This window comes from Salmo salar, chromosome 09 (genome assembly GCF_965601325.2).
Source record: "Salmo salar chromosome 09, fSalSal1, whole genome shotgun sequence".
Classification (NCBI taxonomy): domain Eukaryota; kingdom Metazoa; phylum Chordata; class Actinopteri; order Salmoniformes; family Salmonidae; genus Salmo; species Salmo salar.
This window is the reverse complement of record NC_138299.1, coordinates 50,374,415-50,388,572: the sequence shown is the minus strand read 5'-3', so window position 1 is coordinate 50,388,572 and position 14,158 is coordinate 50,374,415. Positions and strand designations below refer to the sequence as shown.

At 44.3% G+C, this 14,158-nt stretch overlaps 1 protein-coding gene and 1 gene segment (V, D, J or C); both read right to left on the bottom strand.

Moving 5' to 3' along the window:
• The window catches only part of plekhd1 (pleckstrin homology and coiled-coil domain containing D1), a 31,096-nt gene extending 21,024 nt beyond the window's left edge, over positions 1 to 10,072 (bottom strand). Inside the window, exon 1 of the mRNA XM_014211633.3 lies at positions 9,555 to 10,072. Coding sequence (XP_014067108.3) covers positions 9,555 to 9,709 — 155 coding nt within the window. The 5' untranslated portion in view covers positions 9,710 to 10,072. The remainder of the gene's footprint in view (positions 1 to 9,554) is intronic.
• LOC123744629 (T-cell receptor beta-2 chain C region-like) overlaps positions 1 to 14,158 on the bottom strand; it is a 605,275-nt gene that overhangs the window by 141,736 nt on the left and 449,381 nt on the right.

The following is a 14,158-nucleotide window of genomic DNA, read 5'->3' as shown; positions in this document are numbered from 1 at the left end:
TAAATCTATGACATTAAAATTAATATTTACTCTGTTCCATCTGACTGCGCAACCAATCCACTGTCTCATCAGCCCAGCCAGGCAATTTATAAACTTTATCTCCACTATAAAAAGCATCTAGACATTATCTCACATTTCTTTTAGGCTAACATTTAGTTTTCAACAGCGGAGATTTGTATAAACCTTCCTGTCTGTCTCTCCGACATTTGCAACATTGTTTCAATATTCAAATTCGATCTCCAGCTGTCCCATTGTAATGAACGTGTCGGGAGTCTGGACGAGACAAGACAGGGAGCGTTTCTCAGCCAGTTAAAATCATGAATCAGCTGGCATCATTTTAATGGATATATACAAAACAAAATTAATTAAAAAAAAGGTAAAATGAAGTGCAGCTAGTTTGCAGTGTTTCCAGCTTCAGTTTGAAGTGATTGTGTTTAGCTGTGTTGTTGACTACCTCCTCTGAACAACAGTGTCCTGATGAGAGAGCACATTTTCTATGCTAGGTGAAATCGCATCTCATTAGATCATTGTTATGGATGTATCCAAATAAATGTCACTAGAAAACAGATTAAACAAAATGCAAATGCAGCTACTGTTGTTATTCTGGCTACGCTGTTTGTCGTGACTAAATTAGCTTTAATTGGCTAGCTAGCAAGCAAGGGATAAGAATGTTACCTGCCAGTATGACAATGGAACATTTAGAATGAACGACTTGTTCCGAACAACTGGGTCGCATCTCTGGCAACTGAACCAATAAAAGAAACTACCAGCCGGCTTGGGTAGCAACCCTACATTTGTGTCGGGACTATATCTTGTGAAAGGATGAAATAATCTGAATAAATTCATCAAGATAATGTTTTTAAATGAAAATATTTAAATCATTATTTGAATATGTTGGTAACCCCATTGTATAAAAGTGATAATGTCCCCGAAGCAGGGGTGTTTGGAAGATATATTCGCACGATTTGCCGGCCCTCGACTTTGTCCTGGGCTCAACAGCACCCATGTCAGTATATTCTCCAAACCCCCGGCTTTTCGGGCATTATCGCTTAAATAAAATCTTCCTGATTGTGTTCTGTGGATGTCACTGAGTAGGCTGATACCTTATTTAATGGGGAGGCCCGACATTGAGACAGAAGTAGGACCCCAATGCAAGACTAATACATCCACCGTGCAATTTCAACAGATTTATTATGTCAAATTAACAAATTGTCTTTTGTTTACATATAACAACATTCCAAATTATTCCACTATTTGTATCACTTTCAATTTAAGGTGAAATTGCAAATTCCACTATTGTAGCTAATCCTTATTGTGGCTATCTTCACAACGGTGCTTCCCTTCATAGAATGGGACTTTGTTGTTTCATCTGCACCCAATGCATTCAAACAAAGGATCACCGGAGTTTGAGACTGAAAAGCCCTAGCTAGCTAGATATACGGTTTGGAGAAGGATATACGGTTTGCATGCCGTGCCGAAGTTCCCTAACATACCGAATAGGTGGAGTTGGAGTTCGTCTTTTCCCCACTGGTGGTGATTATACTGGTACTTAGACTACATCTGGTTAGCTATACTGAACAAAAATATAAACAACATGTAAAGTGTTGGTCACATGTTTCATGAGCTGAAATAAAAGATCCCAGAAATGTTCAATATGCACAAAAAGCTTATTTCTCTCAAATTTTCTGCACAAATTTGTTTACCTCCCTGTTAGTGAGCATTTCTCCTTTGCCACAATAATCCACCTGACAGGTGTGGCATATCAAGAAGCTGATTAAACAGCATGATCATTACACAGGTGCACCTTGTGCTGGGGGACAACAAAAGGCCACTCTAAAATGTGCAGTTTTGTCACACAACACAATGCCACAGATGTCTCAAGTTTTGAGGGAGCTTGCAATTGGCATGCTGACTGCAGGAATGTTCATTTCTCTACCATAAGCCGCCTCCAACGTTGTTTTAGAGAATTTGGCAGTATGTTCAACCGGCCTCACAACCACGTCAGCTCAGGATCTCCACATCTGGCTTCTTCACCAGCGGGATCATCTGGGGGAGGGTGCTGAGGAGTAATTCTGTCTGTAATAAAGCCATTTTGTGGGGAAATACTGATTCTGATTGTCTGGGCCTGGCTCCAAAGTGGGTGGGCCTATGCCCTCCCAGGCCCACCCACGCCTGCACCTCTACTCAGTCGTAGATTAGGGCCTAATGTATTTATTTTAATTGACTGATTTCCTTATATGAACTGTAACAAAATTGTTGAAATTGTTGCATGTTGCGTTTATATTTCTGTTCGGTATTTATTTTGATAATCATTATCACTATCATCGTTAGCATAGCTGCCGTTCGCTAGCTAGCTACCCAACTAGCTAGTTACCTAAATAGCTAGCTACCTAGATGGCTATCGTTAGCCTGTCTCAATACTCGGATTTGGCTTGGAAACACGATAACATTTTAAAAGAGAAAAAAAGACTTAGTAGGAAAACCTTTTGGCATCATTGTAATGTCCCCAGATTGAATTCAGATGCAGTAGAACTTTAGCCAGCTAACTGAGATGAATGGAACCACCGTATTTTAGCTAGCTAACATTTGCATTGCTAGCCATTTCTAACGAACTTTGCTAGTAACAGTAATGGCAACATGGCCATCACTCTAAAATAAATTTGACAACATCATAATATGGCAATGTTGTTTCCTACTAATTATTTGCCTACTTTAGCAATGTCATTGTATTTCCAATCTGGAGCCAGTCAGTCTAAACCTGTAAAGCATAGAAGTAGCTTCCAAATGAGATTACGTTATTTCTCGAGCTATGGTTATATTTGAGGGATGTAGACAATCATTGACCCTGTTTTTCTGTTAGAGAGTGCACAGTTGGGTGCCAGATTGATCCCCTTGTCATGAACAGATGCCGGGACCTACCAGAAGGAGCAAAGGTATCATAACATGTCCAGTAATGTGATTGCAATGGTTTAGCGACCTCGAAAAATTATTTCATTCGCTTTTCACTTGCTGTTTTTACAGCTTGTCAGGCAAGACCTGAGAATAAACGTGTCATGCCACAGAAGTACCCTTGTGACACCTCCTCCATTGTTGCCAGAGTCCCTCGACTCCATTGAAAATGACACGCCATCATGAGGCCTCTGATAGTGACTTGAGTTACTGTTCTGATGACACAGATGACTTCATCAACAACGACAGGTGATATATGAAAAGTTGAATATATTGTATATTGTTTCATATACAACTAGTACAGTCATTTTGGTTGTGAATGTGCATTAACAAAAAGCTCTGTCTTTTCTTTAGAACAAAATATAATTTACCACTTGGCTGTCAACACCACGTCATAAGATTGCCTGCTTCAGTTGTTAGAGAGGTGTCCAGTTTGCAGCAGAACATGCAGCATAGAGAAGACCAGCAAGGGGGCCCTCTGCAGCATCATGCAGACATGACCGCGCTGTGAGCATTCCTATAAGTATCCGGCCAGCAACCTTCACCTGTCAACAGCAACAGCTTTCACAGGCTCATCATTTGTAATAAAATACAGAAGGCAAACCACTTCATTACTTTGATACATCTGATAACCGAAATGTGTTACATCATTTTTATAAACTGACATTATTTGTTGTTTATTTTTTACTTCTTAGAAGTAAATGTCCAGGCTATAATGTCCAGGGTATAACCTAGCCTTGTAGAACCAGCCTGATCACTGTGTTCACCATATAATGTCCAGGGTATAACCTAGCCTGGTAGAACCAGCCTGACCACTGTGTTCACCATATAATGTCCAGGGTATAACCTAGCCTGGTAGAACCAGCCTGATCATTGTGCTCACCATATAATGTCCAGGCTATAACATAGCCTGGTAGAACCAGCCTGATCGCTGTGTTCACCATAATGTCCAGGCTATAACCTAGCCTGGTGGAACCAGCCTGATTGCTGTGTTCACCATATAATGTCCAGGCTATAACCTAGCCTGGTGGAACCAGCCTGATCACCATATAATGTCCAGGGTATAACCTAGCCTGGTGGAACCAGCCTGATCGCTGTGTTCACCATATAATGTCCAGGCTATAACCTAGCCTGGTGGAACCAGCCTGATCACTGTGTTCACCATATAATGTCCAGGGTATAACCTAGCCTGGTGGAACCAGCCTGATTGCTGTGTTCACCATATAATGTCCAGGCTATAACCTAGCCTGGTAGAACCAGCCTGATTGCTGTGTTCACCATATAATTTCCAGGGTATAACCTAGCCTGGTGGAACCAGCCTGATTGCTGTGTTCACCATATAATGTCCAGGCTATAACCTAGCCTGGTAGAACCAGCCTGATTGCTGTGTTCACCATATAATGTCTGGGCTATAACCTAGCCTGGTAGAACTAGCCTGATCGCTGTGTTCACCATATAATGTCCAGGGTATAACCTAGCCTGGTAGAACCAGCCTGATCACTGTGTTCACCATATAATGTTCAGGCTATAACCTAGCCTGGTAGAACCAGCCTGATCGCTGTGTTCACCATAATGTCCAGGCTATTACCTAGCCTGGTGGAACCAGCCTGATTTCTGTGTTCACCATATAATGTCCAGGCTATAACCTAGCCTGGTGCTGTAAATAAACATATACAGTGCCCTGGGAAAGTACTCAGACCCTTCGACTTTTTCCACATTTTGTTATGTTACAGCCTTATTTTAAAATGGATTAAATAAAATAAAATAAATCCTCAGCAATCTACACACAAAACCCCATGACAAAGTTATATATATACTGCTCAAAAAAATAAAGGGAACACTTAAACAACACAATGTAACTCCAAGTCAATCACACTTCTGTGAAATCAAACTGTCCACTTAGGAAGTAACACTGATTGACAATAGATTTCACATGCTGTTGTGCAAATGGAATAGACAACAGGTAGAAATTATAGGCAATAAGCAAGACACCCCCAATAAAGGAGTGGTTCAGCAGGTGGGGACCACAGACCACTTCTCTGTTCCTATGCTTCCTGGCTGATGTTTTGGTCACTTTTGAATGCTGGCGGTGCTTTCACTCTAGTGGTAGCATGAGACGGAGTCTACAACCCACACAAGTGGCTCAGGTAGTGCAGCTCATCCAGGAAGGCACATCAATGCGAGCTGTGGCAAGAAGGTTTGCTGTGTCTGTCAGCGTAGTGTCCAGAGCATGGAGGCGCTACCAGGAGACAGGCCAGTACATCAGGAGACGTGGAGGAGAACGTAGGAGGGCAACAACCCAGCAGCAGGACCGCTACCTCCGCCTTTGTGCAAGGAGGAGCAGGATGAGCACTGCCAGAGCCCTGCAAAATGACCTCCAGCAGGCCACAAATGTGCATGTGTCTGCTCAAACGGTCAGAAACAGACTCCATGAGGGTGGTATGAGGCCCCGACGTCCACAGGTGGGGGTTGTGCTTACAGCCCAACACCGTGCAGGACGTTTGGCATTTGCCAGAGAACACCAAGATTGGCAAATTCGCCACTGGCGCCCTGTGCTCTTCACAGATGAAAGCAGGTTCACACTGAGCACGTGACAGACGTGACAGAGTCTGGAGACGCCGTGGAGAACGTTCTGCTGCCTGCAACATCCTCCAGCATGACCGGTTTGGCGGTGGGTCAGTCATGGTGTGGGGTGGCATTTCTTTGGGGGGCCGCACAGCCCTCCATGTGCTCGCCAGAGGTAGCCTGACTGCCATTAGGTACCGAGATGAGATCCTCAGACCCCTTGTGAGATCATATGCTGCTGCGGTTGGCCCGGGGTTTCTCCTAATGCAAGACAATGCTAGACCTCATGTGGCTGGAGTGTGTCAGCAGTTCCTGCAAGAGGAAGGCATTGATGCTATGGACTGGCCCGCCCGTTCCCCAGACCTGAATCCAATTGAGCACATCTGGGACATCATGTCTCGCTCCATCCACCAACGCCACGTTGCACCACAGACTGTCCAGGAGTTGGCGGATGCTTTAGTCCAGGTCTGGGAGGAGATCCCTCAGGAGACCATCTGCCACCTCATCAGGAGCATGCCCAGGCGTTGTAGGGAGGTCATACAGGCACGTGGAGGCCACACACATTACTGAGCCTCATTTTGACTTGTTTTAAGGACATTACATCAAAGTTGGATCAGCCTGTAGTGTGGTTTTCCACTTTAATTTTGAGTGTGACTCCAAATCCAGACCTCCATGGGTTGATAAATTGGATTTCCATTGATTATTTTTGTGTGAATTTGTTGTCAGCACATTCAACTATGTAAAGAAAAAAGTATTTAATAAGATTATTTCTTTCATTCAGATCTAGGATGTGTTGTTTAAGTGTTCCCTTTATTTTTTTGAGCAGTGTATATAAAAATAAAAATAATTTACATAAGTATTCAGACCCTTTGCGGTAACACTTGAAGTTGAGCTCAGGTGAAACCGGTTTCCATTGATCATTCTTGAGATGTTTCTACAACTTGTCCAGCTGTGGTAAATTCAATTGATTGGACATGATTTGGAAAGGCACACACCTGGCTATATAAGGTCCCACAGTTGACAGTGCATTTCAGAGCAAGAATCAAGCCATGAGGTCAAAGGAATTGTCCGTAGAGCTCAGAAACAGGATTGTGTCAAGGCACAGATCTGGGGAAGGGTACCAAAAAAAATCTGCAGTGTTGAAGGTCCCCAAGAACACAGTGGCCTCCATCATTCTTAAATGGAAGAAGTTTGGAACCACCAAGACTCTTCCTCGAGCTGGCCGCCCGGCCAAACTGAGCAATCAGGGGAGAAGGGCCTTGGTCAGGGAGGTGGCCAAGAACCCGATGGTCACTCTGACAGAGCTCCAGAGTTCCTCTGTGGAGATGGGAGAACCTTCTAGAAGGACAACCATCTCTGCAGCACTGCACCAATCAGGCCTTTATGGTAGAGTGGCCAGACGGAGGGTCACTCCTCAGTAAAAGGCACATGACAGCCGGCTTGGAGTTTGCAAAAGGCACCTAAAGACTCTCAGACCATGAGAAACAAAATGCTCTGGTCTGATGAAACCAAGATTCAACTCTTTGGCCTGAATGCCAAGCGTCACATCTGGAGGAAACCTGGCACCATCCCTACGGTGAAGCATGGTGGTGGCAACATCATGCTGTGGGGATGTTTTTCAGTTGCAGAGACTGGGAGTCTAGTCGGGATCAAGGGAAAGATGAACGGAGCAAAGTACAGAGAGATCCTTGATGAAAACCTACTCCAGAGTGCTCAGGACCTCAGACTGGGGCGAAGGTTCACCTTCCAACAGGACAACGACCCTAAGCACACAGCCAAGACAACGCAGGAGTGGCTTCAGGAAAAGTCTCTGAATGTCCTTCAGTGGCCCAGCCAGAGCCCGGACTTGAACCCGATCCAACATCTCTGGAGAGACCTGAAAATAGTTGTGCAGCAACGCTCCCCATCCCCATCCCCTCTGCTGCCAATGACTGGAATGAACTGCAAAAATCTCTGAAGCTGGAGACTCATATCTCCCTCACTAGCTTTAAGCACCAGCTGTCAGAGTGGCTCACAGATCACTGCACCTGTACATAGCCCATCTGTAAACAGCCCATCTATCTACCTACCTCATCCCCATACTGTATTTATTTATTTATTTATCTTGCTCCTTTGCACCCCAGTATTTTTACTTGCACATTCATCTTCTGCACATCTACCATTCCAGTGTTTAATTGCTATATTGTAATTACTTCGCCACCATGGCCTATTTATTGCCTTAACTTACCTCATTTGCACTCACTGTATATAGATTATTTGTTTTCTTTTGTTCTACTGTATTATTGACTGTATGTTTTGTTTATTCCATGTGTAACAGTGTTGTTGTATGTGTCGAATTGCTACGCTTTATCTTGGCCAGGTCGCAGTTGCAAATGAGAACCTGTTCTCAACTAGCATACCTGGTTAAATAAAGGTGAAATAAATAAATAAAATAAAAAATAAAAACCTGTCAGAGCTTGAGAGGATCTGCAGAGAAGAATGGGAGAAACTCCCCAAATACAGGTGTGCCAAGCTTGTAGCATCATACCCAAGAAGACTCGAGGCTGCCAAAGGTGCTTCAACAAAGTACTGAGCAAAGGGTCTGAATACTTATGTAAATGTCATATTTCTTTTTTTACATTTTTAATAAACTGAGGGACCTTACAGATAATTGTATGTGTGGGGTACAGAAATTAGGTAGTCATTCAAAAATCATGTTAAACAATATTATTGGACACAGAGTGAGTCCATGCAACTTATTATATGACTTGTTCAGCACATGATTGCTCCTGAACTTATTTAAGCTCGCCATAACAAAGGGGTTGAATACTTATTGAATCAATAAATTTCAGCTTTTCATGTTTAATATATTTGTAAAATATTTGATTAAACAGAATTTCAACTTTGACATTATGGGGTATTGTGGGTAGGCCAGTGACCCCAAGAAAATCAACATTTAATCCATTTTAAATTCAGGCTGTAACACAACAAAATGTGTAAAAAGTCAAGGGGTATGAATACTTTCTGAAGGGACTGTAAGCAGTATCTGCACATCAGCTATGATGTCTTTGTTTAATGCCGATATTGTGTGGAATGTTTTATTGATGTGATACTTTAGTGCTATTCTGTGTAAGGCTAAGTGCTATGTGGGGATCCAATGAGAAACAGGACTGGGTTGTTCTGATTGTTGATCATAGATAGCACTTACTGTAGTAGGGGAAAATCGTGATGGATCTGAGCCAAGGGTTTGACTGTGAGCTTTATCACGGCAGAAGTAGAGCACTACAGAGTATTCTGCCATTTGGGCGACAAAGACAGTACTGAACTTGGAAGAGGCCGATCCCACTGCAGCCCAATTGTCAGCAAGGAAAGGGAACCATATTGTAGTTACTCCACAATACTAACCTGATTGAACTTTATGTCCTGAATACAAAGTGTTATGTTTGGGGCAAATCAAACACAACAAATCACTAAATACCAGTCTTCATATTTTCAAGCACGGTGGTAGCTGCATCATGTTATGAGTGTTTTTTGGATTAAAAAGCACAGGCAAAATCCTAAGGGAAAACCCAGTTCAGTTTGCTTTCCAACAGACACCGGGAAACAAATTCTAGTTACAGTTTTGACTTAAACCAGCTTGAAAATCCATGGCAAGACTTGAAAATGGCTGTCTAGCAATGATCAACAAACTAATTTGACAGAGCATGAAGAATTAAAAAAAATTAAAAATTGTACCATCCAGGTGTGCAATGTTCTCAGAGACTTACTCAGAAAGACCCACAGCTGTGATCGCTGCCAAAGCTGATTCTAACATGTATTGAGGGGGATGAACACTTATCTAAGCAAGATATATTAGTGTTTTTTAACCTCAGGGATTATGCTGTTGTGTAAAATGTATATATATTTTTTGTAAATGATTAAAGTTGTTAATCTGTAAACCAACGTTAACATTGTCATTTATTTCCCCCTTCCATATACATTGCCAGTACTTGTGTTACCATGCCAGGCCCTACCTGCTGCTAGGTAGAATTAACGAGACAGGTGACAATGCCATGCCCTACCTGCGGGACCACTTGGCGGAGGACCGTCCGAAGGGCCTCTTCCAGAGCACCCCATGCAGCTGCACCTTGGTGCTAATGTCCAGCACTTCAGAGTCTGTCTGCTCCATGGACGTCCAGTAGGAGAAGAGAGAGGGTTTTGAGGACGAGGAGAACATCGCTATAGCTGACCCTCCTAACCCTTCCACAGAGGGGCGGGGAGTTGGACAAAATATCAATGGAACAAAAATAGAAATGAGGAACTAGGAAGTACACACACACACACACACACACACACACACACTTGTGGGCACAACACACATTCACAGCTAAAGTAACACGCATATCCTGATACCAAACTCAGCGGGGTGGAATGATCAAGCTGCCAATACATCAGCATCAGCTGGAGGCAGACTACTGGACAGAGAGGAGGGGCAGAGAGGATGAAGAGAGATGGGTAGGGGAGGGCAGGAGAGAGATGGGTGAGGCAGACTACTGGACAGAGAGGAGGGGCAGAGAGGATGAAGAGAGACGGGTGGGGGAGGGCAGGAGAGAGACGGGTGGGGGAGGGCAGGAGAGAGAGATGGGTGAGGCAGACTACTGGACAGAGAGGAGGGGCAGAGAGGATGAAGAGAGACAGGTGGGAGAGGGCAGGAGAGAGAGAGAGCGTGAGGGAGGGCAAGAGAGAGTGAGGGAGTGAGGGAGGGCAGGAGAGAGAGACGGGTGAGGGAATGCAGGAGAGACGGGTGGGGGAGGGCAGGAGATAGAGAGAGTGAGGCAGAGGCTTTAGAAATGAGTTTTAGTAAATCTGTTGCTAGGTCAATACATCCCTGTCATCCTCTCTCTCTCTCTCTCTCTCTCTCTCTGCACCAGACAGGCAGGCCAGTAAAATCTGTTATTCAGATTACTGTAGAGCAGCTTCCTGTAGAGAGCACCTTCCTGTAGAGAGCACAGGAAGCAGCTTCCTGTAGAGAGCAGCTTCCTGTAGAGAACAAAGTAGGGCAGGGTTGCGTCCCAAATAGCACTATTCTACTGTTGACCAGGGCTCGTAGGAGTGTAAACTGACGCTCGACAAGAACACACACACACTACTTTCTAGCAAAGAGCACGTTACATAGTAAAATGGAGAGCACGATATGTTATGTTTATTTTTACTGTGGTGTTACAGATTTATACATCTGAACGGTTACAGCATGTATGCATATTTAGGGAGTGTGTGTGTGTGGATAGGATATTCAAATCTATATCCAGGTCTGTCTCTGCAGCCATCCTCTTTGACCGCTATGTGGATTTATATACACTGCTCAAAAAAATAAAGGGAACACTTAAACAACACAATGTAACTCCAAGTCAATCACACTTCTGTGAAATCAAACTGTCCACTTTGGAAGCAACACTGATTGACAATAAATTTCACATGCTGTTGTACAAATGGAATAGACAGCAGGTGGAAATTATAGGCAATTAGCAAGACACCCCCAATAAAGGAGTGGTTCTGCAGGTGGGGACCACAGACCACTTCTCAGTTCCTATGCTTCCTGGCTGATGTTTTGGTCACTTTTGAATGCTGGTAGCATGAGACGGAGTCTACAACCCACACAAGTGGCTCAGGTAGTGCATCTCATCCAGGATGGCACATCAATGCGAGCTGTGGCAAGAAGGTTTGCTGTGTCTGTCAGCGTAGTGTCCAGAGCATGGAGGCGCTACCAGGAGACAGGCCAGTACATCAGGAGACGTGGAGGAGGTCGTAGGAGGGCAACAACCCAGCAGCAGGACCGCTACCTCCACCTTTGTGCAAGGAGGAGCAGGAGGAGCACTGCCAGAGCCCTGCAAAATGACCTCCAGCAGGCCACAAATGTGCATGTTTCTGCTCAAACGGTCAGAAACAGACTCCATGAGGATGGTATGAGGGCCCGACGTCCACAGGTGGGGGTTGTGCTTACAGCCCAACACCGTGCAGGACGTTTGGCATTTGCCAGAGAACACCAAGATTGGCAAATTCGCCACTGGCGCCCTGTGCTCTTCACAGATGAAAGCAGGTTCACACTGAGCACGTGACAGACGTGACAGAGTCTGGAGACGCCGTGGAGAACGTTCTGCTGCCTGCAACATCCTCCAGCATGACCGCATTGGCGGTTGGTCAGTCATGGTGTGGGGTGGCATTTCTTTGGGGGGGCCGCACAGCCCTCCATGTGCTCGCCAGAGGTAGCCTGACTGCCATTAGGTACCGAGATGAGAGCCTTAGACCCCTTGTGAGACCATATGCTGGTGCAGTTGGCCCTGGGTTCCTCCTAATGCAAGACAATGCTAGACCTCATGTGGCTGGAGTGTGTCAGCAGTTTCTGCAAGAGGAAGGCATTGATGCTATGGACTGGCCCGCCCGTTCCCCAGACCTGAATCCAATTGACCACATCTGGGACATCATGTCTCGCTCCATCCACCAACGCCATGTTGCACCACAGACTGTCCAGGAGTTGGTGGATGCTTTAGTCCAGGTCTGGGAGGAGATCCCTCAGGAGACCATCCGCCACCTCATCAGGAGCATGCCCAGGCATTGTAGGGAGGTCATACAGGCACGTGGAGGCCACACACTACTGAGCCTCCTTTTGACTTGTTTTAAGGACATTACATCAAAGTTGGATCAGCCTGTAGTGTGGTTTTCCACTTTCATTTTGAGTGTGACTCCAAATCCAGACCTTCATGGGTTGATAAATTGGATTTCCATTGATTATTTTTGTGTGATTTTGTTGTCAGCAAATTCAACTATGTAAAGAAAAAAGTATTTAATAAGATTATTTCTTTAATTCAGATCTAGGATGTGTTGTTTAAGTGTTCCCTTTATTTTTTGGAGCAGTATATTTTTAAATAACACATTCAAGTGTTCTCCAAGACTCAGGGATTGTCTTTCATTCTATACAGTCATGGCCAAAAATTTTGAGAATGACACAAATATTAATTTTCACAAAGTCTGCTGCCTCAGGTTTGTATGATGGCAATTTGCATATATATACTCCAGAATGTTATGAAGAGTGATCAGCTGAATATCAATTAATTGCAAAGTCCCTCTTTGCCATGAAACCCCCCCAAAAAATTCCACTGCATTTCAGCCCTGCCACAAAAAGACCAGCTGACATCATGTCAGTGATTCTCTCTTTAACACAGGTGTGAGTGTTGACGAGAACAAGGTTGGAGATCACTCTGTCATGCTGATTGACTTCGAATAACAGACTGGAAGCTTCAAAAGGAGGGTGGTGCTTGGAATCATTGTTCTTCCTCTGTCAACCATGGTTACCTGCAAGGAAACACGTGCCGTCAACATTGCTTTGCACAAAAAGGGCTTCACAGGCAAGGATATTGCTGCCAGTAAGATTGCACCTAAATCAACCATTTATCAGATCATCAAGAACTTCAAGGAGAGCGGTTCAATTGTTGTGAAGAAGGCTTCAGGGCGCCCAAGAAAGTCCAGCAAGTGCCAGGACCGTCTCCTAAAGTTGATTCAGCTGTGGGATCGGGGCACCACCAGTACAGAGCTTGCTCAGGAATGGCAGCAGGCAGGTGTGAGTGCATCTGCACGCACAGTGAGGCAAAGACTTTTGGAGGATGGCCTGGTGTCAAGAAGGGCAGCAAAGAAGCCACTTCTCTCCAGGAAAAACATCAGGGATAGACAGATATTCTGCAAAAGGTACAGGGATTGGACTGCTGAGGACTGGGGTAAAGTCATTTTCTCTGATGAATCCCCTTTCCGATTGTTTGGGGCATCCGGAAAAAAGTTTGTTCGGAGAAGACAAGGTGAGCGCTACCATCAGTCCTGTGTCATGCCAACAGTAAAGCATCCTGAGACCATTCATGTGTGGGGTTGCTTCTCAGCTAAGGGAGTGGGCTCACTCACAATTTTGCCTAAGAACACAGCCATGAATAAAGAATGGTACCAACACATCCTCCGAGAGCAACTTCTCCCAACCATCCAGGAACAGTTTGGTGACGAACAATGCCTTTCACAGCATGATGGAGCACCTTGCCATAAGGCAAAAGTGATAACTAAGTGGCTCGGGGAACAAAACATCAATATTTTGGGTCCATGGCCAGGAAACTCCCCAGACCTTAATCCCATTGAGAACTTGTGGTCAATCCTCAAGATGCGGGTGGACAAACAAAAACCCACAAATTCTGATAAACTCCAAGCATTGATTATGCAAGAATGGGCTGCCATCAGTCAGGATGTGGCCCAGAAGTTAATTGACAGCATGCCAGGGCAGATTGCAGAGGTCTTGAAAAAGAAAGGTCAACACTGCAAATATTGACTCTTTGCATCAACTTCATGTAATTGTCAATAAAAGCCTTTGACACTTATGAAATGCTTGTAATTATACTTCAGTATTCCATAGTAACATCTGACAAAAATATCTAAAGACACTGAAGCAGCAAACTTTGTGGAAATTAATATTTGTGTCATTCTCAAAACTTTTGGCCATGACTGTACATACTGAAGGCTTAATGGCAGTGGTGGAAAAAGTACCCAACAGTCATACTTGAGTAAAGATACCATAATAGAAAATGACTCAAGTAAAAGTCACCCAGTAAAATACTACTTGAGTAACAGTCTAAAAGCATTTGGTTTAAAATATACT